General features: G+C 40.2%; 3 protein-coding genes across 8 annotated transcripts in view; 2 read left to right on the top strand and 1 right to left on the bottom strand.

The window, feature by feature from the left end:
• The window catches only part of zdhhc9 (zinc finger DHHC-type palmitoyltransferase 9), a 30886-nt gene extending 24524 nt beyond the window's left edge, over positions 1–6362 (bottom strand). For both annotated transcript variants that reach the window (XM_044040298.1, XM_044040299.1), the window contains exons 1-2: positions 4676–6362; positions 4370–4582 (exon numbers count right to left, since the gene is read on the bottom strand). In XM_044040298.1, coding sequence (XP_043896233.1) covers positions 4370–4533 — 164 coding nt within the window. In that variant the 5' untranslated portion in view covers positions 4534–4582; positions 4676–6362. The remainder of the gene's footprint in view (positions 1–4369; positions 4583–4675) is intronic.
• Positions 6363–7573: 1211 nt separating this feature from the next.
• Positions 7574–10621, top strand: trmt12 (tRNA methyltransferase 12 homolog). The gene is made up of 7 exons (XM_044039696.1): positions 7574–7866; positions 8192–8360; positions 8456–8654; positions 8800–8953; positions 9049–9158; positions 9393–9550; positions 10003–10621. Exons 1-7 carry the CDS (start codon positions 7814–7816, stop codon positions 10381–10383), a joined length of 1224 nt encoding a protein of 407 aa, XP_043895631.1. The 5' UTR covers positions 7574–7813; the 3' UTR covers positions 10384–10621.
• A 1609-nt stretch (positions 10622–12230) lies between these two features.
• Positions 12231–25913, top strand: sytl4 (synaptotagmin-like 4). Of its 5 annotated transcripts, none has more exons than XM_044039922.1 (18): positions 12231–12424; positions 12515–12565; positions 16867–17005; positions 18123–18338; positions 19467–19576; positions 19765–19882; positions 19990–20157; positions 20916–21030; positions 21127–21217; positions 21301–21383; positions 21978–22070; positions 22716–22894; positions 23254–23356; positions 23724–23885; positions 24048–24159; positions 24237–24345; positions 24483–24691; positions 25303–25913. In XM_044039922.1, the coding sequence occupies exons 3-18, from the start codon at positions 16887–16889 to the stop codon at positions 25449–25451; spliced, it is 2136 nt and encodes a 711-aa protein (XP_043895857.1). In that variant the 5' UTR covers positions 12231–12424; positions 12515–12565; positions 16867–16886; the 3' UTR covers positions 25452–25913. The 5 variants fall into 5 exon arrangements, with proteins under 5 accessions (XP_043895857.1, XP_043895855.1, XP_043895858.1 ...); XM_044039920.1 differs by having other exon boundaries at positions 16815–17005; XM_044039923.1 differs by lacking the exon at positions 12515–12565.
• The last annotated feature ends 529 nt before the right edge of the window (positions 25914–26442 follow it).

Below are 26442 nucleotides of genomic sequence, written 5' to 3'. Positions count from 1 at the left end.
TCCAAAAAGCCTTTGCGAATAATCTCTCATTAAACATAATACACTGAGTGTAAAATCTCATTATTTTTTAAAAGAGATGAGTGGAAACTCAGTGAGTACAGAACCAGCAGAGTGAAGATGTACACAGTCTTACAGAATTAATTTAATATGGAAAAAGAGAGAAAGAGAAGGAAAAAAATTTGTGCCTGCATCCTCACTGAATCATTTGTTTAGCTCGTCCTAATGAGTCTTTCCATTTGTGTGTTCAACTGCTCGCTTCCGCAAATTAAGCGTAAATCAAAGCACATAGTGGTTCCCTCGCCCGGGCGCTGCTGATTACTGATGATAAAAGTGAGGAGGCTTCTCTGCATGTGACGGATATGAGCGAGTCCACGTCAGGACACTGTCCTCCTCTCTGTCCTCCATCAAGGCCAGGCAGGACAAGTACGAGAAACTAGTCAAACTGAAAGGAAACTAAACACTGCAGAGGAAGCATTTAAGATTATAGAATAATGAACAACAGTAAAGTAAACAGGAATTAGCCCTCACAGAAAGCTTTGCTGCTTTAAAATTAGATTTTAATAATGCAGTGCCTTGCATTGTTTGTGTGTGTTTGTACACCGCGTTGTTGTTGTTCAGTTTTTAAATCAATATGAGATGCCTTTTGCAAACTACTAGTATTTGATAGATTGTGGACATTGTTCATGGTGCTTTGAAACAAAGTCTTGTGTTTATCACAGGATCAGTGAAACAATGCTCAACATTTTAGTTTAGTTTAGGAAAAACCTGTGCAAAAAAGTTCCCTACAGTTTTGCAAAGTAGTCCGTGTGTTGGATAGTGACACAATAGATGAAAGGTCACGGTATCACAGGGAGGGAATTACAAATGAATCCAGACAGTCTCATGACACAGCTATACAGGAAAGAGACAATAAATGATATATGTTATAAAAACATTACTTAATAACCTTCTAAAAAAAAGGATTTGGAGCAGTTCCCTTTTGCTGCTATTGTCAGCCTGATTATTATTGTGCTTATCCTGATGAAATTAAATGTGATTCAATGTTTTATTGTGATTATTGTCCTGCTTTGCCTCCAAATCCTACTAAAATCACTTTACCTTACATTTAGGTAAGAGAGAAATGTTTGTTTGTATAAATGAGTTCCATGACTCGAAAGATGCAGATTTCCCTTTACTGTCACTTCACAACTAGAGAAAACAGCAATGCTGCGGTTTCTTGTAGTGTCAATTAGCAGTGCAACAAATAATTAGTGTCATTAATCAATTAATATGTTGATTATTTTCTCGATTCATCATGTTTTTTTGTTGATAGGCAAATGTCTTGTTTTGACCACAAAGTGATATGATTCAGTTTAAATAATTTCTTACAAACACTCAAACCGATTCATCGGTTCATTCATTCACAATAATTTGTTGCAGCCCCAGTGTCAGTTCACTCAAAATCGAATTATTTCTTCCTTGGGCCATGAACTACATCACCCAGAAAATCGAATCAAAATCTGTTTTTTTTCATTGTTATTCGCTAAAAACCAGACACAAACAAACAAACAGGACCAAAAGCATAACCTCTTTGGCTGAGGAAATAAATTACTGGACAGTATTTTCAAGGCTCTCATGTCAAACGTCACCGATTCTTCACATTTACGATTATGCCAATAATAGCATGCATGATACAATTGTATCTCAGCCCATCCCTTCTTCTTAAGCCTGGACTTCAGTCAAATGTAGCTGAAAATGAGCTGTTTTTGAATAAAAACAAAAACCTCAAAGCCTTTTCTTCTCAAGCCTAGAACTCTGTCAAAGATGTAAAACCAGATATTTGTAATGGTGCAAGAGACCAACTACCCCCATGTTGTCTGAGTCCAATCTCCACATTAATATCCAACCCCCCCATGAGAGATAATTATGTTTCACTGTAATATGAACATAGCATGCTAACAACCCTCTAGCCATTAGTCACTGAAATGCCTCCTGTGGGCTCTGGATGCTCAGTGTGAGCAACATTGTCTCTTCTTTCTCTGCGCTCTGAGCCGAACAGCAGTAAAAAAGAGGGAGGGGGGGTGGGCGATGATGGGCAGGGCCCGGCACGAGTAAAAGCAGCTTCTTCTCCACATATGCGCCCACAGTGGAGTCAGTGAAGGCTGCCGTGTTTCTTTTTTTGCTACAGCACTATGTCACTATGTCATATACATAGAGGAGAGGAAATGAAATGAGATGGGACAAAGACAGAAGGTAGGCACGCTAAATGAGACACAGCACCGTTTTATGAGGATTACGTACAGATGTGTCCAAACAATCCTCTCCACACGGACTTAACGGACAGAATTTGGGTTTGCGCGCCGCATCCGAGATGAGACTGCAGTGTGTGCAGGGCTAATGAGTCCACTGGGCTGAGTGGGTAGTGAATTGAGACAGTATAGGGAAGTGCTGAGACAACAGAAATTTCCTTTCCTTAAACCCCCAAAGCGGAGCCGGACAGCTAAGGTTATTAAAAATTAAACACCTCCACTCAGTATGTGGTTAATCATAAACCCTTTTCTCTGTCAGAAGCTGAAATTTTGAGCAGTGAAATATGAATACAGGGTCCATTTGGGATGTTTTTGGAATGGAAATTGATATAAGGCCATAAGATCTAATGACACTTAAAATATGTATTCACCTTATAGATACTGAGTCTTAAGATCACTCATCAAAGTATTAATTTCAGTAATTTTTCATATGTGACACATGCAGTTTATTAACATGACTGTTGTCAAAAAAAGTTATTTCAGTGCAACATCTTAGATGAATTAAACTGATATTTTCTCTCATCACAATAAACAGCACTCTTTAAGTTGATTGTGGCAATGAAATGGATCATCACAAATGTGGGAAATCATTGATACTTTACATGAGTGAAATAATGAGCGAATTTTATCAAATCATGTTAATGTGTTTAAGATCAAACACAACCTCATCCAAATGGAATTCCACAGACAAGACTAGAGGTGAGTCAAAATATTGATTTGGTGATATATTTCTGTCCTTCCTCATGCAAGACGATAATCCATGTGCACAATACTTCCTCTAGAGGGCAGTGAAGAGTTTATTTTATCGTGTTTGATCCAAAATAGGCTGAACCGCAATTTTTCAGCTCAATATTTTGCAGTGGTGGAATGCAAGACCGTGAAATGTAATTCATCCCAAATATTACTCAGGAGTGTTGCCGATGAGAGAGAAAGTGTCATTTTCAACATTTCAACTTGCCTTAGCCTCTTGAATCGAACATGTCTCAATATGATTCCGCACCATCTCGCAAAGACAACCTTGAAACTTTCCACTATTTTTTATAAGCCTGTATATAGGTCAAACAGTAAAGCCCTGACTCATCACTGCAAACTTTATTCTCCGGTTGGATGGCCTGCTCTGGAATCCCGTTGAAGGTCTCATTGGTACAAACAAGGGCCTTATCGGTCTGCTTCCCCATTACTTATGTGCATATTTTCTGATTGACACGACTCATTGCGCTCCCAGACATGCAATGTGGAAAAAAGGCATTCCAGTGTTGTGCTCATTCATACTGGAACAATGTACAGAACACCCTCAAATGCCAAAATTTGGTTTATCTAGATGACCCATCCATTCAACCACGCTTTATCCTCCACATGAGTGTAGGGGGGGGCACTTTTCCAATCTCAGCTGACATAGGGTGATAGGCGACGTCCCACCCTGGACAGATCGTCAGTCCATCACAAGGCCACACCTACAGTCAATTTAGAGTGTCCAATTTACCTAATCCCCATTTTTTGAATTGTGGGAGGAACCGGAGAAAACCCATGCACACAAGGGGAGAACATGCAAACTCCATGCAGAAAGACCCTTGTTTCGACCGGGTCGCAAACCCAGGTCTCCTTGCTACAAAGGCAAGTGTTATCTAGATCATAAAACACCTTAAATTCCTTCTGAAGGACTTCTAAATCATTGGTCTGTCGCTGCCTTTAGGTTTCTGTCATTCTCTCACAATTTCCAGTAGTATTGTTGCGTTTTGTCTGTCATCGTGAGCTCATATGCGAGGACATACTTGGCACAGAGTTGTTTTATAGCACACATTGAACAGGGTTTTACGCTAAATGAAGGTTACATAGACTCTCCAACACACTTGGAATGGAAGGGTGGGGTGAGGGACATTCAGGGGCAACATGGAAAATGTCACTCATTTTTACACACTGAACCTTTAAGACATAGATCTACAAGTATGGGAATAATAATGTTGATGTATCATTCCACTGCCATGTTTGGGTGCAGCTGGGAGGAGGCACAGGAGCGACTACAGTGACTTTTATGGACTGTGATGTACAGTATAGAGCCCATGTATGGAAACAGCACTTACTCAAAGGCAAAGAAGAGGGAGCAGGTCCCCACGATGAGGAAGAGGGTCAGGTAGAAGACTCCTTTCTGCCGGGCCATCATCACCCGGCCGTCGCAGCAGAACGTGTTCTTGCCCGGGAGCTTCTCCCATTTACGCACCTTGCGCGTAATCATCACCGCCGACATGGTGGCGTCCTGTTATCAGTGCTTCTCTGGGTAAACGTCAGGTGTTATACTGTAAAATATAAATAAATAAACAATCACACAGCGAAGAGCGAAAAAAATCTGCTCAGTCAGTGTCGCGCAAATTGGCACAAAAACAACTCACTCAGCGATATTAAAGATTTCCTCGGCGCGCGGCGATCATGACTGTGGAGCATTTTCCGACGTTCAAGTGTCGCAATCACATCATCGGCGTTTTCTGATCGGTAACATTCCCAGTTCGTCTCTCTCAGTCTTTACTGCAGCGTGTCATGCCCACGGTGAGACTCGACCCCACGCTGCTGCTGCTGCTGCTGCTTACACACAAACAAATCTCGACGCCTCGTCGTCCTTCACTCGAGTAAATAAAGACAAAAAAAATCCTCCAAACGCTTCGAGGCTGAGGATCCAGCTGTGGCACCGGCGGAGCTGAGTGGACCTTGACCGACTGACATTCATATCATATCTGGATAAATCATCAACGAGCTGCTCTCCACCAAAAACCAGGCTATGACCGAGGACGTGGACAGTGTAAAATATAAATAAATGATGATGATACTACTAATAATAACAATAATAATAATAACAGCCTGTGTGCACGCAAACGTAAACCTACTGCCGCCGCTGGTGCTGAAAAGCTTTTCCTCCGCAAGATGCCAGTTGTTTAGTTAATGGCAGCAGGAAACACGCCTAGATTGAAACGTCTAATCTTAAAGGCACAGGACAGGTAAAACAAAATGGAACAAAGAAACCAGATTAAGGTCTTGGGCAGTTCACATTAATATTCAGTAATCTTTAATTTCACCCAAAGGAATTGAGCGTGTGGAAAAAATGCATTATAATGGAGTTAATCTATGTTAATCCCTGCAGGTTTACTCTATACTGTAATGATAATAATAATGATGATGATGATGATGATAATGAAGAGTTCCTTTTTTATACTGTAAATATACTTTACAGTTGTGTTCAGAGCTATCCATTAATAATATACAGTAGGCATTATACAGTATACAGTTTGTTTATAGTAGTATATAGTACACACGATATGTGCAGAATATTCAGTTATTGGTGCAAGTTTGAACAAGAATTTGTATTTTTATTACATTCTATAAATCACTGACAACATTTCACCCAAAATCCAAACAGATGATATTGTATTTAATGAGGATTTATTAGCAGAAAATGAAAGCTGCTCAAAACCACATCTAGACATTGAGGAACACAAAGAAACAGTCAAGACAATACTCGTGTTTACAAATTAATAGTTCAGACATTAAAATTTGGTGGAATAAGTCAAATGTTCAATAAAGCTTTAATGTGTTATAGCATGTTCAACACTTTACTTTAGGGTCTATATTTACCACCGGCAAGGGGATTATTATATATTTGCCTGCCTTTGGGAGTTAGGTTTGTGAACAACATAACTCACAAAGCTAGAAATGACGTCACAGCCTCCATAGTAACAGTCATGAATATCGCAGACCTGAGATAAATCAGTGATAGCTGTCAGTATATAAAGCCATATAATCCATATTTTAACTAAAGGATTTAAAGGATTGCAGCTTTAGGTCATGGCAAATAAAAGTGTAACCGTAAAGGGTCAATAATGGCTCACTTATTGGTGGTGTGGAAGGCACTTTATCAGATACATGGGGTCAAATTATACCATTTTGGAGGGTTTTTTAAATAGTTAAAACAAGCTTTCTGATTTTTCAGGTTCTTAAATGTGAATACTTTCTGGTTTCATTGATGCATTTGATTAAGAAATCATCAAAATTAAAAAATTTTGGTTTGTGGAGAAAACAAGACATTTGAGAACATCATCATTTTGAGGTTTTGGGGAAACACCAATCAACATTTTCTGACATTTTCTGGACAAACAAATGCTCGATTAAATCAAGAATGAATTAAGAAAATACTTACGACCCAGAGAATGAACCAAACATCCTTTATTCTTTATCCGCAGGTCCTGCAGCATTATATCTCCTTTGGAAGAGGACATTATTAATATATAACCTGTTAGATGTTTCTTTGATGAACCTGCCAACTCAGGTTCAAATATCTGCATGGCTGCAGAGGCTCCACACTGTGTCAGAGAAGAGGAAGAAGGAGCAGGTCGTTTGGTCTTGCATCAAACAGAAAGCTTTATGATATGACTCATGTCAGGGTTTTAAAAGCATACAGATGTGTGCATTTATCCCCAGTGATTTAACATGTGAAATACATACTAATAACTTAACCAGCTCATATTTTAACATAAATGAAATGAAAGATTTGCCAGGTTTGACCAGCGAAAGAGACAAAAAATACATAAAGTATCACTGAGAGTATGTAAAAAAAATTACATAGCAATATAATAAATAATATATTAAATGTTTTTGACCAGAGTGCATAGAAAATGAAACAAATAACAAACAAAAAATGAAAATAATTAAATAATAATGAGTCACTTTATCTCTCATTCCGTCATAATCTAACTTCACTATACCAGTGTGTGAAATACGGAGGATGGTGTGAGAGCAAATGATCTTATTGGTAATAAATCTGCCCCCTGTAAGTCTGTAGCTGACTCTGCTCAGTCTAGCTCAATATTTTCTCAGGTGGTACTTGGTATAAAAGGTTTGACAACCACTGCTCTATTTGAAACTAATTCACAAAGTTTTCTTGTACCTTGTATGGATTTTTGAAACTCAGTTTCATAGATCACAAGTCACATTTCAACAGCACAGCAGGTGCTTTTCATACAAATAGGAAGAGACATCATGAAAAACCTTCGCAAAAGCTCAAAGGCTACTTTAACTCGATGATATGTCACCTATGACAGATATGTTTTAAATTATATCACATGTTTTATAGAACACTGTTTTAATCCTCACTCATTTACTTCCCTAGGTTTTGTCTCCATCTGTTGACATTCGGGAAACTGGTCCAAACTGGTTTTGTTGTGTCGTTTCTCGTGGCTGTCGCTCCCGCAAACAAATATAGCACATTTTAAGTGCCGGGTTTAAGTTTAAACCCTTTAATGATAAACTAGCCTTACTGATCGTCAAATGATCACTGAGTTAATAACAATTCTCTCTGCTACATTCTGTTCGGGACAATAAAGTTTCATGTTTTCAAAAGTCCGTCCCGTATAGCAGTCCGACTGGAAACACGCTGTGGCTGTAAAGAATCTTCGTTACCGGTTTACCTGGAATTCTGTGGATAATAAAACGAACCGCACAGTGTTTTTATTTGTTTGTATTTTTCATTGGATTGTTTAAAAATGGACGGAGTTCCATGTCTCCGTGTGTCACAGTGTCACACACAGCAGTTCAGGTAATCCGCCATTAAATCCTCTTGGATTAATGTACCTGCTAGTTAGCATGGGAGCCTTGTTTTCACTAATGTCAAGTATCATTTCTGCAACGTCTTCGAGTTTTTACACACTTTAAACCAACTTTTAGACAGGCTTTCTGCTCGAACTGAATGGCGCTTACTCTCTTACTGATTGTTTTTATTCCATGTCTATGTACACTGGTCTTAAGTCTAGTTTTATTGAGTTCACTTTCCCATAATTTCTATCTGTGAAGAGTGCTATAGCAATAAACTTTGTTTTCATTATAAAATGATGTGTGTGTGTGTGTGTGTGTGTGTTTGACAGGGAATGTCTGCAGTCCAGAGGAGCTCTGGACCTGAGTTTGCGCCTTCTGAAAGACCCAGATGGGACAGTTCTCTTGCCCATTCAACCATCCTGTCTGTCACAGCTTGATCTGCACTCTTTCAGAGACACATTGCCTCCTGACAGTGCTTGTGAAATAGTTTGGAGTCGGGTAATCATAGCAGAATTAAGTACTATTCGCAACAGGTAGTTGTGCACTGTACCATGTTTATGTGTGTCCTCTTGTCTGTGCTGTTTTTACCACAGTCTCCTCTGCAGTCAAAGAAAGAGAGGGGAAAGACGAGTGGTTGTAAACTTGAAAAAGAACTCCAGGAGCTGTTGGAGTCTTGTGGTGAAAGATGGACGGAGGAATTGAGGAGGAACCTTCCTCGCAGCTTCCAGAAGCATGGAGACCTTGTTCTGCTGGGAGACGGCTGTTTCTCCCTGCCACTATGGAAGAAAATGGGTACTGTTTACATCTTATGGAATCCACACAACAGAGATTTGAGGCTGCAAATTAAGCCCCTATCCAGTCTACAGTTCCCAATAAAGCACCCCCTGAGTGTATTTTTAAAAAGTGATTGATCAGGATATTTGGTTCCCATCTTCAGATGTTCAACAACTGTGGAGTGCAGTGGCCAAAGGTCTGGGTGCGAAGCGTTTGGCAAAGATGAGTCGAATATCCAAGGATGGATTTAGATCTCCTGTGGTGACGATGCTGCTAGGAGAGCACAGCTGGGTCAAACATTCAGATAATGGTGTCACGTAAGTGTCAGTAATAATCTGCCTTTTTATTTTCTGACACATGGTTGACTAAAGCCTGTCTGAAACTCATAATCTCTCCCGCACCTTTGTTTCAGGTATGAATTTGATGTGACCAAATGTATGTTTTCAGCTGGAAACATAACAGAGAAGCTCCGGGTGGCTGGATTTAACTGCACAGGGGAGACTGTGGTGGATTTATATGCAGGTAGAAAAACTGTGTCTTGTATCATGGCTTTTTTTAATACAGAAATTACAGAATAGTTTGAATTGGAAAATTTCATGAATGAGGAAAATAAAACAATCCATGTACAATATGATATAATTGAATACAGTGGTCATAGACTGAGGAGATCGTTATTTTGTCTTTAGCCCACCCTTTAATTAGTATTTTCATTTTATCACGTAAATAACATAATGATGACTATGACTTGATTGACAGGTATTGGATACTTCACTCTGCCCTATCTGGTGCATGCGGGGGCCAGCCATGTTCACGCCTGCGAGTGGAACCCTGCTGCTGTCGAGGCCTTACAGAAAAACCTCCAGGCAAACAAGGTGTCTGACCGCTGCACTGTTCATCAAGGAGACAACCGACAAGTAATGTATTCTAATATTCATGCTATGTATACTCCCTTTGTTTACATTCAACAAGATTAGTTGTGGCTTCCTTCCAGCTGCTGATCTCTACACTGCAATCCATGGACAAAAGTGCTAACTTGTGCTCTCTAGTGGTTGAGATTAGCACCTGAAATGAATGTTGACTCTCATCTAGAGTTATCCATTAAAACTTACACCTACAAACACATCAGATTCCTTCTTTGCCTTCTTATTTACTTCTAAGTTTTGATGATTGTAAGTCTCATCATCCACCAGTGAAATCATCAGAACTTTTTTCAGGAGTTAAATATTTAAATGTACTCTGTCAACAACAGGTACTCTTGGAAGTATTTACACTGTAGCTCTAAAATTCAAATTAACTTCATTATAAAAATTAAAAGGTAATGACATACATGATGGTTGTTCTGAAGAGCTTTATCTTATTTTTCCAGCTCCAGCTGTGTGACATCGCAGACCGGGTGAATCTGGGTCTCATACCAAGCTCTGAGGATGGCTGGCCTGTCGCTTGTCGCCTGCTGAAGAAAACAACTGGTGGCGTTTTGCATATTCACCAGAATGTCACGTCACCGCTACCGAACACTGCAGCAATTGATGATGGTGATGATGCCGTGACTCGGAGGATTTCTGGGAAGAAAGCAGACAGAGAGGTGTGGCAGACCTGGGCCGATGACACAGCAAAACGCATCACTTCTCTTTTAAAGGACACAAGTGGTGCATCGTGGACGACAAACATCCGGCACATAGAGCACGTTAAATCATACGCACCTCACGTTCACCACGTTGTTCTGGATTTGGAGTGCAGGCCGCTCTGAGCTGAGGAGATGAACACAGATACAGAGTGGACTCTGTGGCTCTGGACATTTTAATGTACTGAGAGAAAGAAGTTTCCAACAAATGTGACAACTGCTGGTTGCCGTAATCATTTTGTCAGTTAGTGAAATCTCAGTGACCCGTATCTACAGTGGCACGTCTGACATCAACAGAAACACCCATGATCATTATTAAACTATAATGTTCTGTCTTTTTAAAATAAAGGATTTATATATTTGGCATGGTTGTGAAGATAAGGTGAACACGGTATATAAAGGGGAGTCTTTTAGTTTTCAGGAGGCTAAAGCTCATTTTATTGACCCACTTTTCTCTTTTGGGCTATAATTTAACATATAAAAGTGGAACAATAAATAATGTTTACCACTCATGAGTGTGTGAGTCATATGATGCAGTGGTTGAATTCTAAGCCCAGTTGAACTGCAATGACAGATCTTGGACCCAAATAAGGGAATATCTTCAGGTTGAATTAATGTTCATCCTTCCATCAATAATCTACACTAATGAGCAGAGAGGCCCTTAAATCGACTTGTGGCGGATTAACATTCTGCTTTTTCATCATATGTATCTGCTGTGGAGGTACCAGGAGGTAAGGGTACAACATAATACAGTATTAGCACTGCATGTGTGGATTTTCTAAGATCTGATCCAAACCTACCCAGTAAGTACTATATAGATTTTGTAATCAGTAGATATTAATAGTATCTTGATAAATACCTGACAAAGAAATATTATTTTTGTCCTCAGTGAAAGTTGAAGTCACCAGTACCTGTCCCGGCCCTCATCAGATTTTATAATGTACCATTTATGGCCTGGGACGGTGTGGGACAGAAGATCAATTTCACATGTCATCCCTAGTAGCTCAGCTGGTAAAGAGTTGTGCTTTGAAACTAGAATCCTGGGTTTGAAACCCACCTGTGACACAGATATGTGCTTTCGCCTCCTATTATGACATCGGACTCCAGATGTGAAAGAAAGGCAGACTTTTTTTTTCATTTGCTCACTTCTGTGTGGCTTAGATTTGGTTACATTGCCATTTAAAAACGATGATTATGACATGGAAAATAAATGTATTATAAAACTGCATTTGTATGTAACTTTAACGGTTAAAAAAGGGTCTGAACTGAGCATTGGCCCCTGGGAATCTTCACATTATCAAATCTGGCCCTTGTTAAAAGGAGTTGCGGAATTGAGAAGTACACATGTTGAATCCTGTCGGCTTCAACAGGAGGGTTATAGTGGACCAAACCAAAGCTGCGACTGATATTATAAATCGTTCATTCAAATTAGAGCTGCAACTAACGAGTATTTTCACAATCGTTTAATCTGTTGATTATTTTCAGGATTAATCGAGTAATCGCTTGGTCCAAAAAATGTCAGGAAATGCTGAAAAATGTTGATCGGTGTTTGTCAAACCTGGAAAAGATGATGTTCTCGAATGTCTTGTTTTGTCCACATCTTTTCTGTTTCTGGAGCAAAGAAACCTTCAGAAATCTTTTTTTAATCGAGTAATTGTTTCAGCTCTAATTCAAATTGAGAAATTTTCGCACTGCCAGCCAAGTCGCCCCCTGGTGGCTAAATATCACTTCTGTCATATATTTTGGGCCTCACTTTTCAAACCAGAAGATTACATCAATTTTTGTGTACAATATATTGATTCAATATAAACTTTTGTCTTTGTTTCTCATGAAAAAAATATAAATACATAAATATTGGGCACTGATTCAAGTTTTTCCCAGCTCAGAAGAACCAGGATTTGATCATTATTAGACTGTTGTAGGTTGGTCAAATGTTCCACATGGAGCCCTCCTGTGGTAAATAGAGCAGAGGAGAATTAAGCACCTGTCATGGAAAATGTGGAGAGGCGCTCCTTTGCTCTGCCTGTCTGCTGCAAACTTTCCTTATCTTCCGGTGTTTGACTCAGTCCTCCAACACACTAAAGTCAACAGTTGCTGAGACGAGAGGCAACGACGAGACGAAAGGTGGAAGCGATCGCAGGGTTATGGTCGCACAAGCCGACAAAAGGTGAGCATTGTCGACTTTATCTCAAGTGTTCGCTTGTGTGTCGCTTCATCTTTTTTTTATTTTAACCGTTTTTGTTGTGTTTTCTGTCAGGAATATCGCGCCGTTGCCGCAGTGACGGGTGTAGTCGACAGTTAACGACAGGTGTGTTGTGTTTTTAATTCAGTAAACGGTAAATAAAAGTGTGAGATTACTTTTCAAATGTAAGGCACCGGTTCAGGCGCATAAAAGGGAGGTGTTTTTAAATGAAATCATGAAGTGGGTGTGTGGAGTAACGTGCATTTATTCGCTGGTAACATAACGTTATATACCCTAGTTCTGAATTTCATTCCGCATCGAATTTTTTTTTTTTTTTGCGTCCGTTAAATTCAGTTTCACGCTAAAGTTGTAAGCAGAGGTCGTAGGAGTTTTACGTTCACGTACGCAACCACTGAGGAGCTCATCGTGTAAATCATCGTCGTAACTAAGTTGTATGGAAAACGTAAACATTCTACGTCCGCGCCGCGTTCAAACTCATCAGAAACTCGTATGTACAACGTAAGTATTTTTACGTAAGCGTACGCAACCATTGGGAGAACGTTTCTGCATTTTAAGTTTACATTTGAGACTGGTGATTTGTGTTGAGTTTATTCACTTGATTAACTGTCTATCTTTTAATGCGTGGAGAAAAACACTCTGATTTTCTTTATTTCTGAAACTCATTGAAAAGCATATAGAAACACTGCATTACAGTTTTAATTGTGTACAAGTATTGAGATAATATCTTAAAACTGAATTGTGAGTAGTGCTGAAGACTGTATACCCTTATGTTTGGGTTTCTTCTTTCTTCAACACACAAAATAGTCATTTAAATGCACAGCTGAGTCTGTATGCTTGCCAAATTTGCAAAAGGTGGCCCGAAGCTCATAGAAATCATCTAATTTCTCAAATCACTCACATGTCTGGACTGTGCCACACTTCTTCAGCCTAGTGTTCTCATGAAAACACATTTCCTTGTAAATGTCACCAGCTTTGTTATTTTTTGAAAGGATTGTTCCATTTAGAACAGTATGTTTAGGTCATGCACCATTTCCTGAAGGGTCACCTTAACAAGTCACTTGGCAGGTATTTAAAAACTCCTGCTGGGGTTAGTTACCCTCTGGCATTCAAACAATGAGGAATACATGGTTTCAGGTTTTGTACACTCTCTGCAAAACCTGCAGCTATCTGTCGTTTGTACATTTTCTTCCAAGCTTAAACTCCCATTGAGGCAGTTTGTTAGTTTCGGAGGAGGGAAAGTAAGGGATGATAAAGATTAATGCTCGGCTTTAACAAATGGTTAAGCTTCTGAACTCCACCTATCTCTCTGTATCCTTAGAGGGTGGGAACCCAGCCCGTGTTGTTTTTGTCCCTCCTACTCAGAACAACCTTTCACTTTGGCAGAGACTTTCTGTGGGATTTTTTTTAATCCACTCACATCCTGGTTTCTTTTAGTCATATATTATGTTTGGGAATGCCATGTTCAGCCAGAGCTTGTGTCACAGAGTTTTAGACAAATTCCTGCCCTCTTGCGACATGGAAAACATGTCTTGATGATCAGTCTCTGCTGGCTTTATCTGTATTCCCATGGATGACCATTTTTTTCCTTTTTGAGCGTGTGTGTGTTACTTACATAAAGCTCAAATATAAGAAGTTATTTTGCATAAACAGAAATTTAAATAGTCATGAGTGTTAGGATTGGCACATCGGCAGCTGTTGCTTTTATAGACTCTCTGCCTGTCTGTATCTTCATTACCGTAGGGCAGGGGTGTCAAACTCATTTTTGTTCAGGGGCCACATACAGCACAATTTGATCTCAAGGGGGCCGGACCAGTAAAAATAGTAAAATAATAGCATAATAACCTATGAACAACAAGAACCCCTTTGTTTTTTCTCCTTTGTTTTACATTTAATGAAGGATAATTTTACAAAACATGAAATTTCTTGAGAAATATAAGTGCAATTTCAACAATATCATGCCTAAATTTACTATTTACACAGCACACTGGATCTATAAAGGCACAAACATTTAGTCACGGGTATCTGGAGCATTTGACATTACGTTTAGATTAGTGTGAAATCCAGAGGGCCGGATTGGACCCTCTGGCGGGCCGGTTCTGGCCCCCAGGCCGTATGTTTGACACCCCTGCCGTAGGGCATCAAGCCAACACCAAGTTTGTCTTAGGTTTACCACTGTTACTGTAATTGTAGCAACCAGTCTGACAGTGCTTGGATACATTAGTATATGCAACAGTCTCTGCTCTCTCTTCCTTCCCTACTTCCTTGTTTTACTTGGATTGCAAAAAACAACAATTTCATTAGCTAAGAGAAGGACAGATTCTGTCCTTTTTTAAAGCTGCACTTGACGACTTTTTAGCTTTAATTGTCATTATGTTAAAAATCAGTGGTGGGTGCTGGTCTTTTGAAATAGAGGGTTGCAGTTTTAAATTGACATTAATACTGCAAACGAACAACTAGGACAGGGAAAGGTTATAATTATGTAAAACTGAAATTTTTTATTTACAGTCAGTCAGTCATCATCTACCGCTTTATCCTCCACCAGAGGGTCGCGGGGGGTGCTGTGCCAATCTCAGCTACATCAGGCCACACACAGATAGAGACAAACAACCATTCACTCTCACACTCACTCCTATGGTCAATTTAGAGTCAGTCAGTCATCATCTAACCGCTTTATCCTCCACCAGAGGGTCGCGGGGGGTGCCGTGCCAATCTCAGCTACATCGGGCGATAGGCGGGGTACACCCTGGACAGTTCACCAGTCCATCGCAGGGCCACACACAACTAGAGACATACAACCATTCACTCTCACACTCACTCCTACGGTCAATTTAGAGTGTCCAATTTACCTATTCCCCACATTGCATGTTTTTGGAGGAAGCCGGAGTACCCGGAGAGAACCCACGCACACACGGGGAGAACATGCAAACTCCATGCAGAAAGGCCCTTGTTCCAACTGGGTCTTTTGAAATAGAGAGTTGCAGTTTTAAATTGACATTAAAACTGCAAACTAACAACTAGAACAGGGAAAGGTAATAATTATGTAAAACTGAAATGTTTTTATTTACAGTGTATATGTATAAATGAAAATTGGTTATATCGCAGAGCAAATAACACACAACGTCTACAGACTTCTCTCGCTGTCTTGTATGTTTCTGCAACGCTGTCAGTCCAAAGCTAGCAAAAACCGCCTTCTCGACAGTTGCTCCAAACAGCATATACAGTAGAAGCCCAAGTTTCAGGCGCAGACACCGACTCCCAGAGAAGCTAAGCTTCCATGGAAGTGACGTTTTTGCCGCATTTGTCCAATTACCGTCAAGCTCACCGCAGTGAAAAAACCCTTTCTGTGCCATCCCATAGAAAACAAGAGGTTTTGATGCGGAGGCTGCTACGGGAATACGAAAAAACGTACAAACACCATCCACATTTATACTGATGCCCTGTAAGTTTTGCAGTCATTGGTTTTTAAAACCAACATGTTATTTAAATGTTTCTCAGTTCCATGTGAGTCAAGACACTAAATCAATTTCAACACCTTAAGCCCCGCAATATTCTGACAGGCTGCAGATTAAACTACATATGTTATTCTCATGGCCATTGGGACGGGGATTATACAGAAAACCGACACCTGAGCTTATGCGCAAAGGAACCATGTTATTCTGTATTCAAAAACAATGACTAGAAAAGCGTTCACCAGTATCTACCTATTTTATCAGGCAGCAGTGCACAGTAGGGCTGCAGATTAATTATTTTTTCGGAAACACCAATCAACATGTATTATATGGGCCAAGCTACTCATAGAGAAAATAATCAACAGATGAATCGATCGTAAAAAGAAACTGTGTCCTTACTGGCATCCTGCTTCTGCTGCATCGTAACTACAGTGACTCTTAGACTGTATATAAGAATGTAGTCTTCCAGTTGCATGACAAACAATTTGACCAGGGCCATCTCAGTTTTTGAAACCTGAAAATCACAGATGTCACCTTTTGTCAACCAGGAACCTGTTGGATCTGTCATTCACACTGACGTCAACTCTTACAGTATGTACTGTACTTTATAGTCAGTTTTCTTCTAAGAGGGAACATGATTTAACTAGCAAGTGAGACTCCTGAGGTAAAAGTTTACTAATGTAATAAATCAAAGGAGAACCAGGCTAATTTTCTCTTAGACTTCCAGCAGAGTCATCTCCTGGTAGCTTAATGCTACTTTTGCTGTGACTCCGAGGCCTCATTTTTCAAACTGAAATGGTGCATTGTCATGACCAAATAGGAAGTGCTATGGGCTGCTTTGTCAGCATTAAATCAAAGTTTTATGCAGCATTGCATAATTTCCCCTATATTCTGTTTGTCTTCAGGTGTCCTTTTCAATGCAGCAGCTACTGACATAGTCATTTTATCTGCGCTAAGGGCTGGGTTTTGAAGGCACAATGCCCCAGGCCGCTGACATGATCAACCTGGGCTTCCTGTCTGATTCTGAGCGGGAGCTGATCCTTGAGGTGCTGCAGCGGGATGAAGAGCTGAGGCAGGCTGAGGAGCAGCGTGTACGGTGAGAAAACAACGCTTTCCTGTTGAATTACTGACATCTCCCGTGTTGGCCATAAGTGGAATAGAAACATGAATAGAAAATGATAACGTCCTCCTCCTCCATCATTTCACCACTTGCCTGGCTTGTTGACACGTGGCAGATTAAGTAAATACATGCTGTGCTGTTGACACTGGTCTTCCTCTGGTGTTAGTTTATCACCTCAGGGTTCAGGCATGGTGTCATCACAGTTATAAACCTTGATCAGATACTCAGTTTAAACATCTGGCCTGAAAAATCCACTGACAAATGGAGTTTCCACCTGGCATGAAAATGTGTTCCTGAATGTGTTCTCTGTGGGTCGCACGTCCACACACTTTATATGCAGACGCACACCTAAACGTGTGTGTGTGTCATTCCTATTGAGGAACAAATTACGCTGTTTTTAACCAGTCTGGCTCTGACTCTACACGTGTCCACTGTCTTTGTACGTGTCAGAATAAGTGAGAGAGACAGCTGTACTGAGTTCTAATGTGAAATAAGATTTGACCCATTTGAAAGAAATATACATGATTATTAAGGAAATGTATTGTTTTGTAGATGGCTGGCCAATGCTTGCTTTACACATTGTATTTGTAAAACACAAATCAGTCCATGTTGATCGCAAAATAATTGAGATTGCTGCACAGCAATGTTTTGATAAATATGAAATGAATGGGTGGAAATTCTGCAGTGCTGTTAGAATTCAACAGCCCAAAATCTTACGGTACATAAAAAAAAGACACATTTTTGCAGTTAAGATGACAATATCTGTTGAAATAATTGCAATTTGTTGTTTTGTTTTTGTTTTTTTAAAAAACCATATTGTGCCGCTGTATTAGCGTTGCTTCTACGATGCATCGCAATGTGAACATTGACGATTCTGCATCAATGCAATGACGGCACACATTGATTTTCCAGTATATTGGGGATGGAGCTTTTGTCTAAACAGATAATTAAGTTCATATTTATCGGACGGCTCAAATTGACTAATGAAAATGTAGCACGGAGGATTGAATCATGATGCATCATATTAACGTCAATAAATCATTGATCTTTGAACTGAATCGGATCGTGAGACCAGTGTTTTTTTTTGTCACAGGAAGTTAAAGACAGATTTGCTGGAGGTGAAGAGGAAAGGGGCCAAACGCGGCAGCGGCAAATACAGTCAGCGTAGCTGTGGCCGATGCCTGGAGCCCCTGAGCACTCTGACGTTTTTCTCCAGCCAGTGTAAAATGTGCAACCACGACGTGTGCCGCAACTGCAGGACAGTGTTCCCCGACGGCTCCTGGCTGTGCTGTGTGTGTGCCAAAGAATCGTAAGATGCTCCTCCTGCTGTTGCTAGAAGACTCACTGAGTAGATACTCGTCATGTTTATCTTGTGCACACGTGTGCTTGTTGGTTTCACACTTGTCCATATATGGACATGAAGGCAATGCAGGATTTTCAAATTGTAATATCTTATATGAAAATATGAGGATATGACTGCATTCAAACTCTTTTTTTTTTTTAAGGCCACAACACATTTTTGTCACTGAAAATGAAGTTATGTAGAAGCAGATACCTGTTTTTAACAGGTTTCATAACGAACAATTGTTTTTTATTATGGATTAATCTGTTGAATAGTTGTTTAACCAAATCACAAAAATGTCAAAATACACCAGAAAAAGATCCATTTTAACAGCTGCCTATTAGAGCTGAATCAATTAGCTTCAAAAAGCTTCAAACAATTACTCAATTAATCGATTAATTTAGTAATCGATTAATTGAGTAATTGTTTGAAGCTTTTTTCATGATTAAAACAAGATTTCTGATAGTTTCAGCCTCTTAAATGTGAATATTTTCTGGTTTCTTTGCTCCATGCAACAAAGAAATCATTAAAAACTGAATCATTTTGGTTTGTGGAAAAAAACAAGACATTCGAGAACATCATCATTTCCAGGTTTGACAAACGCTGATCATCGTTTTCGAATGTTTTCTGACATTTTACGGACCAAACGACGACTGGATTTATCGTGAAAATAATCAACAGATGGATCGATTATGAAAATAATCGTTAGTTTATTTAATAAATAATCGTTAGCTCTGATGGTCAACAAGTGGCTAACAAGAACACCACTTTGTGTGACATATTAGGCTGACAGAAAGTCAAATAATTTGTTGCTGATAATCCAGCGTAAAGTCTCTGTCTATTTATTTAACCTTTATTCAATTGTCGTTTGTACGACGTGGTGCTGACAGCGATGACTATGTCTATTAAAACTGTTGTTTTAAGCAATTTAACTGTGCAAATAAACACTACAGTAATCATAAGATTAATGTACAACATGTTGGCATGTGCTGAAGTGCTCACAGCACACATCTGAGCCACTAACTCGCCTGGCGTTTGACGAAAAAGAGAAATTTACTTGCAGCTTTTTTTATTAGTATTTTTCTTGGATTCCAGGGACGTGAAGAAGAGAACGGGGGACTGGTTCTACGATCAGAGGGTCAACCGTTTCTCGTCAGAGCCTGCACATACGCTTGTGAGCGTCTCCCTGAAAAAGAGACAGCCATGTGAGTACAGGAAGAGGAAGTGTGGGTATCAACTGTTCTACCAGGAATGTAAACAGCGCTGAGGCCAGTCACAGGAATGTGGCTCCAGTTAGGGAGGGAAATGTCTTTTTAAAAAAGAGTTGGAGCATGATTGCATTTGTATTTACCTACTTTATGGAAGTATCATTTTTTTTTCCCCTGTGTTGCAGTGAATAAACGCGAGACAACTGGAGAGATACTGTTGAAAAGTAATGACATAAACCCAGATACTCCTGGGACTCCTCCTGTGCCTCAGCCCAGACTGAAAAATCGAACGGATAACAAAGAGTTTGTCTTCCTTCTTTCTTTCTTTCTTTCTCTTACAGCACTTTTGTCCATTATTTCAGAAGCGCGGGTTAAGAACGTGTTGACGTTTATTTTTATTTTCTCCTCAGTCATGCAGTCAAGAATTCGGAATCCATTCTTTCAAAAGAATCAGTTGAATCCAAAGAGGACCTTTGGTTGAAGGTGGCCCGCAGTGACACAGAGTCTGCGGAAAACAGCAGCTTAAGTAGCAGCAGAGCTGAGACTGAGTCGAGCCACGCGACACCTGACGAACCATGGTAAACTAGCATAGATCTATTCTAAATTATTCTAAAATGCACTAAAACTTCCCACTACAAACACTGCCATTTTGTAGTGCAGTGTTTAGTCCTCCTCCCTCACAGTCGGTCTTTTTTAGAATTATTGAAAATGATATTGAAATTGCCCTTAAAAAGTCTGAAATGAAAACCTATTGAATGGAAGTCATCTCCTTAATGTTTTCTGCCACATTTGGTATAAAAATGCACCAAGACACTTTCAGTGAAGTAGGTCAGGAGTATTTCACAAGTTTAAAAAATGTGTTTATAAGCTGTATTTAAAGGAATACTTCACGGATTAGCATTTAGCTTTGTATTACTAGAATAGGGGTAGTATTTTTGAAAAATTGTGCTTCCCAACCTCAGTTTCCCCTGAGTTGAGAAATATCTTCATTCTTTTCTTTGTTACATGCCCACCAGTGACATTTTGTCCTGTTAGCATAACTGTTAGCAAAGATGGAAATATCATTGGTCCTGTTAGCGTAACTGTTAGCAAAGATGGCGGACACTGTTTACATTCTGGGAATGAGGTCCTGCCCCCCTATGAGGGGGTCATTCCCAGAATGTAAACAGTGTCCGCCATCTTTGCTAACAGTTACGCTAACAGGACCAATGATATTTCTCGACCCAGGGGAAACTGAGAAGCACAATATTTCAAGTATTATCCTCATTCTAGTAATACAAAGCTAAATGCTAATCCATGAAGTATTCCTTTTACATTCATTTGTGTTGTCAACAAGGAGAGGAAACCAGTCGCCTCAGTCCAGCACAACAGGGTCCAGTGCGTCCAGTCTCACCATGCCAGTCAAAGTACATATCAACAGGACCGAGAGTGCTAACTCGGACGCTAGCCAGGTAAGATGCTTTCAAGTGAACACGGCCTCTCGGTATTACATTATATTATCTTTTTCCCATCTCTAACTGTGTCTCTCACATCTGTTGTCACCGCAGGCCAACCAAGTAAAATCTGTCAGTCCAAGCCCAGAACTGGACGTCGATAGACTCTTCAAGAAAAGTGTCAAAAGAGTCCCAAAGCCTCCCGGTTAGCTTTTTTTTTATTTAATTTAACATACAAAGCTGTTGTTGTGAATTCATTGTCTGAAAATGTGTTTTTAATACATTTAGATAATGTGTCATCACTGGACCGTGATGGACAAGAGGCTGCAATGGGCAACAGGAGTAGTTCTGTACCAGGATTAGACGCACAGGTGAGTGAGTGACTGAAAAAACTTTTTATTATTTTTCTGCATTTTCATTTTAACAAGATTGACTTGTATTCACGAGAGTCAAGTTGGATTTTTCGTTAAAATCCATCTCTGTTTGTATAACAGGTGATGTGCTAAAGTCTAGGACTGAACGACTTTGAATAAATAATCAAATTAATCTAATTGCAATTATTTTTGGCAGGAATTATTCTCGTTTTCATTCATTTCTGTGATATTTGTGCATATCTGTGAGAAACAAAGATGTTCTCTTCAGTCTGCAGAATAAGATGTGTATAGATAAAGAGAGAAATGAATCTAAAATTATATTTTGACACACATTTAAGCTTTAACAAATATTTTAAAATTGCAGTAGACTGTATTGTGATTTCGACAAAATTTCAATCAATTTTTCAGCCCGACTAAAGACTCCACTCAGTTATTATGTAGTCAAGCAGCCATAATGGTTGATTGTTTTGGTAGTCCATCACCTTTTGAGTTACATTTCTCTAAATAATACGAGTCTCGTATTGCAATGGCAACATGTCTGTATCATCAGCCGTTTAAATGTCTACTATTATTATTATCATCATGCAACAGGAGGAGGAAGAGGAGGAGGAAGACATTGACAGCTTGGTTAGCTTTCACAGAAGGACACTGGCTTCAAGCTCCTCCAGCCTGCACAGCTCAAAGGTAAAATATTGACTCACAGCTTACATTAGTCCTCTAAAGGCCTGCTAATGTCAGTCAGGGCAGAGCTGATGTTAGATAATCGCAGCGAGCATCTGTAGCCTCAGGATATCCTCCAGCAAATTAGCGATGATGAAATCAATGTGTTAACTCAAAAAAACAAGAAAAAAAAGGTCTACAGTAACTAACCTGAGGGCCAGTCACTATCAGGCCTGTTCTGTGTAGTGTGTAGTGTGTGTGTGTGTGTGTGGGGGTAGGGGGTCTACCCACACTCTTCACAGGTGCGTCCACTCCCACAGTCACTGTGGGGATGACATGCCAGTGAGCCAGTGAGCAGTGATCCCTCTGTATTAACCCAGCTACCTGTGAAGCAGCTCGCTTTAAGCTCTCTGATGATTTAAATTATTGTAAATAAACGCGTCACGTATTGACGACTATCTATTTTCACATTGCTCCTCCCTTCGACGCGTCTCTGATGAACACAAATATTGTTTGTGTACATGAAACTACTTTCTTCAGTTATATATGAATTCTTTGCTTATGTCTTGTTTTTTCCTGTTTGATCTGCAGGTGCTGTAACACGAACGTCAAACATTTATTGTTAATGGTTGTTTATTGATCTCGGGGTGTGTGTGTGTGTCTCTGCAGAGCGCTCTGGGCAGTTTGATGAGTATTTACAGCGAAGCAGGAGACTTTGACAGTGTCGAGGTGAGCGGCGACATCGTCTTCTCCCTGAGTTACGACAACCACACCCAGAGCCTCGAGGTCTTCATTAAGGAGTGCCGCGGGCTGGCCTACGCCGACGCCTCGCGGCAGCTGTCCAACCCGTAAATAAGTTCAAATATGTTTACTTTTTCCCTTGCACACTGCAGCGTGAGGCTCTGATAGGCCAAATCGGCTTCAGATTGTGCCAACTTTAGCTCTGAAATAATTGTTTCTAGTGCACACACACACACACACACACACCTCGGTGATGTTAGCACAGCTTTGATCAGTGTAGATAAGAGTTTGCTATGTTTACAAAGTTGCTATAATCACGTCCCCTGAGGTGATTACTCCAGTTTCACAGGAAATTGAATGTCAACAGATAATTTTTTTTAATCAGGAAACGCAGCAAAAACACAGTAGCCGTGGTGGCCCCCAGAGAAACACTCTTTCATTTCTGTGTATTATTCCTGCTCTTCAGTTACGTCAAATGTTACCTGCTCCCGGACAAATCTCGCCAGAGCAAAAGGAAGACCACCATCAAAAGGAACACCATCAACCCCGTCTACAAGGAAACACTGGAGGTGATGCTTTATGTGTTCGTCTGTGCTGCTGACCGTGTCCTGTTGACTTACTAACACTCCCTGCTTGTGCCAGTGCCAGCTGCAAATAATGACCACACCTACAGACGCAGACAATCGACAGTGCACGAAAAGAATACCCGTCGTCAAATATTGATTTTATTTCTTAGCATCAAGTGTCGAGTCAGCTTTAATGCAGTAGCAAACAACTCACTGAAGAGGGACTCCATATCTCGCTGTAATCTCTAGGTTTTTTTTTTACGTCCATTAAACTCATTTTCTGTTTAAATCAATGGTCATTTATTTGAACAAGGCACAATTATTGTATCAGTGCTTTGACACGTCCCTCTGCTTCCTCTTCCTCTTCCAGTACTCTATCAGCCGCACTCAGCTGTTCACCCGCTCTATGTTGATATCAGTGTGGCATCATGGCCGCCTGAGCCGCAACGCCTTCCTGGGCGAGGTGGAAATCCCTCTGGACTGCAGAGACCTCGACTCCTCCTACGAGGAAACTTTGCATCTATGCTCAAAGGTAAGACTATTTATAGCTAAATGAATTTGTTTATATGGTTAATATTGTTTTTTTTAATTAATTTAGCATTTTAATAATGTATTTGTTATTGTTAGTCAGATGGTAAAGCTGCATGTTAGAACTGATAATACTGTGTTGTGTGTCTGCTCTTGTGTGACACAGGCTGCCGCTGCTGCCGTGCAGACGTCAGCTTTTGCTCAGTACAGAGGAGAGCTGGTGATCTCTTTGAAATACGTCACGCCTAAAAAGCCTGCAGCGGGGAAAACGAGTAAAGGCAAGTACTTTTGATAATAAAGACAGTTTGAGACACTTTGCCTCAGATTTTTTTGACATTGTTTGTCTTCCTTTTAGGCAAAAAGGGGACGACTGAGGACGGGGGTGAACTGCACGTCTTAATCAAAGAGGCGAAGAATTTGATGGCGATGAAATCAGGGGGCATGTCGGACAGCTTTGTAAAAGGGTGAGTATGTCCATGGACATGTTACAAAAAAACAGACCTTTAAAAATATATGTAAAAACTCAAATTACTATTATACAAACACATTCAACTGGGACCCAGGTTCCTTGAAACTGACTCTGGTGTCCGTGGTTCTGCAGATACTTGTACCCGACTAAAGCAAAGACCACAAAGAGGAAGACTCCTGTCGTGAGGAAGAACCTGGACCCCCACTATGACCACACGTTCGTATACAAGGACCTGGTCGCCGAGCAGCTGAGAGGGATGTGCCTGGAGCTGACGGTTTGGGACAAGGAAGCCATGCTGAACAATGAATTCCTGGGAGGAGTCCGTCTCAGCTCTGGAAAAGGTAGACATTTTCTACACGTTTGTCCCCAGACTTTTCTGTCCTCCTGTCCTTTTTTGTTGTTATTTTGTGTGATACTCTCTGTGAGATCACGATCAGCAGTTTCTGAAATACTCCGATCAGCTCATCTTCCACGCAATGTTAAAAGTCACTTAAATCGCCTTTCTTCCCCATGTTTGTTGCTCGGCTTGAACTTCAGGAAGCCGAAATGCATTGAGGTGCTGCCGTGTGACTGGCTGATTAGATATTTGCATCCATTTGTTGTTGAATAGGTGTACCTAATAAAGTGGCAACTCAGTTTGTTTATTTATTTACGCACTAAAATAAAGACTGGATGGAGCAAGGAAAACCTGTTTTAATGTTCATTTGGGCATCTGAATGAAGGTGAATTTAATTTATGTATTTTAATTCATGTAAAGACAGAAAAATACCATATATTTTTGCATAAATTGCCTTTATGAGAAAGCTGTACTCGTTTTATTCTACTGCTGAAGCCCCTATTATACTTCAAAGCTTTTTTGTGTCTACACGCTGCTGTAATTAATGATTACAAATTCCTTTCACAGCTAACACTGCACTAATTCTGCATTCACTGTGTGACTTCCACCCCGCAGGCACCGTTAAAATAGGCAAGGAGGAAGTGGAAATGGACTCGGTTGGAGAGGAGGTCAGTCTGTGGGAGAAGATGATGCAGTACCCCGACTCGTGGGCAGAGGGCACTCTTCCACTGCGTTTCACTATGCGAAGAGAAGAGGGCAAATGAGGACAGGCTCCGGACCTCAGGGAGAAAAGACACTGAAGAGGGTGAAGAAGGCGATGCCGCGGCCTCCGAGGCGAAGATTGTGAGATTGTGGATTAATTTTTATTTTAAGACTCGTCAAAGCAGAAGTTCAGAGCAGCTGAACACCGAGGCCTTCCGCTCACACCTGACCTCTCTCCATGGTGTTAACTGCTGAACATGTGCCAAACAACACACACACTACACTAAAGTCTTTATTTCAAGAGCTTTGAAACAGTTATTTTATGTTTTTTAAGATTCAGGCTGCATATAAAGAAAAGGCCTGTTATCATGCACAGCACTTAGCACAGAAACGGTCTCACAAACAAAGTCGCCCTTCATGGTTTTATACGGATTGTTGCGTCAAATTGTGCTTCATTCGATCTATATTGTACATTAAGATTTAAAACTATATTTATATAAAATGAATAAAGACGTATTCTTAAATCTCTCGTTTCCTCACAGTTGCCACTTAAACACCTGCTAGTTTCTGTCCACTCACAGCAGTCTTGTGCAGCAGTGGTTGTTGGTTATAATATAAGGTGTTATTAAAGGCCCAGTTCGTAACCAGTGTATAATTGCTTTAAAACAAAAAAAAAAATTTTTTATTTTTTAGAACAAGCCTTTTTATATGAAGGGTATTTATATTACTGAAGGGCCTGATTTTACAGAGGCCGCCATCTTGTGCCATTAAAACCAGCCAGAGCGTGCTTTCCTTTTGAAAATGAAGGAAACCAACATCCCCCTCTAGTTTGTAAAGACCAGCTTTCCTCAGCACACTTGGGGTTAGGAAGGATTTATTACATTATTTATTTATTTATTTAGTTGTTTATCTACAGTCTGACCATTAGATGTCACTGATACTCCACTGTCACCTTCACTAGTAAAGGGGAAATTATTCTGCAATGCTTGTGGGTTTTATCATGTTCAGCTTTGATTGGCATGTGCGGGAAGTCGAGACCTGGGGATAAATATG

Source organism: Solea senegalensis, linkage group LG12 (assembly GCF_019176455.1).
Source record: "Solea senegalensis isolate Sse05_10M linkage group LG12, IFAPA_SoseM_1, whole genome shotgun sequence".
NCBI classification, from domain to species: Eukaryota; Metazoa; Chordata; class Actinopteri; order Pleuronectiformes; family Soleidae; genus Solea; species Solea senegalensis.
Note: the sequence above shows the minus strand (reverse complement) of the source record. Positions and strands in the feature narration are given on the sequence as shown.